The 1,103-nt window shown below is 59.3% G+C and overlaps 1 protein-coding gene across 1 annotated transcript; it reads right to left on the bottom strand.

Annotated features, from left to right (window-relative positions):
• Positions 1 to 5: 5 nt before the first annotated feature.
• LOC113962275 (membrane primary amine oxidase-like) lies at positions 6 to 1,100 on the bottom strand (the record flags this gene model as incomplete). Its single annotated transcript, XM_027673054.1, has 1 exon — positions 6 to 1,100. A coding segment is annotated over one exon (1,095 nt), but the record flags the coding sequence as incomplete, so codon positions are not given.
• Positions 1,101 to 1,103: the final 3 nt, after the last annotated feature.

The raw sequence follows: 1,103 nt of genomic DNA, 5'->3' as shown, positions 1-1,103 counted from the left end.
CCATAGTTAGTGCCTTGTCCGTGGAGGAAGGAGGTGCTAATGTAGCCGGTAGCATGCACACGGACCTCCACGGCCCCACTGCCATGAAACATGAAGTCCCAGATGTAGTCGTAGTTAACGAGCGTGGAGATGGTTCGGATGACCAGCGTGTTTTTCCGCAGCCCACCATAGTAAAAGGACTGTGAGTCAGAGAAGTGGCGCCGCAGAGGGAGGGCAGAGTCGTGCTCAAAAATGCAGAGTGAGTTTTGGTTGGTCTTGGGAGTATCTGACTCTACCAGGTAGTGCCGGTCCACATAGGTCGCTGTGTAGGGGCAGTCGACGCCCCGGACCAGCTCGTAGGCAAACCTGCCGATGCCAAAGCTCCCATCGAGGTAGCGGGTGGACATGCCCCCAGGGCAGTTGGAGCCATACAGGGCTAAGGCTTCCTGGAGACTCAGCTCATAGACAATCCTCTCCCCCCGGTACCTGATGTCAAAGAGGCGTGGGCCAGAGTTGGGGTTCATGCCAAAAGTGATGCTCCAGCCCTGGTAGGTGACGCGATTGCCCCTGACGCTGTAGCGGGGACCCTGGGGCTCAAACTGCAGCGGACCCAGGGAGTCGGGTGGGTACCGAGGCCTCATTGAGCCCAGCACTGCATCATCCTGGGGCTTCTTGAGCCTGACGACCTCCAGTGTGCCAGCCAGAAACTCCTGCTCCAGATCCTCTGTGCTGGCAAAGTACAGCCCGTTGTAGAAGACTTTGCGCAGCTGCCAACGGGAGACGTGGAGGTCCCTGTGCTCCACCAGCACCTCCAGCCCCACTGGTGACAGGTAGTAGCCGGTGCCAGCCACGTTGTGGAAAAGGACAAACCAGGTTGTGCGGTCGCCAGACTTGAAGCCCCGTGGGGCCGTGGTGAGGATGGCCAGGTCAGTCCCGTCAGACTCGCAGCATGTGGTGAGGAATTGCGGAGCCTTTTTCAACTCCCTTCGGATGAGGGCGTAGATATCCGTATACTCCTGGCCAGTAACAGGTCTGCGGTGGTACGGCACCTTCCCCCCATACTTCTGCACCGTCACATCCCGGTGGTACGCCGGCGTTGGCAGGGGACCCACCACGTACTCGGT

This window comes from Neopelma chrysocephalum, unplaced genomic scaffold (assembly GCF_003984885.1).
Source record: "Neopelma chrysocephalum unplaced genomic scaffold, ASM398488v2 Primary Assembly neopelma1_137193, whole genome shotgun sequence".
NCBI lineage: Eukaryota > Metazoa > Chordata > Aves > Passeriformes > Pipridae > Neopelma > Neopelma chrysocephalum.
Note: the sequence above shows the minus strand (reverse complement) of the source record. Positions and strands in the feature narration are given on the sequence as shown.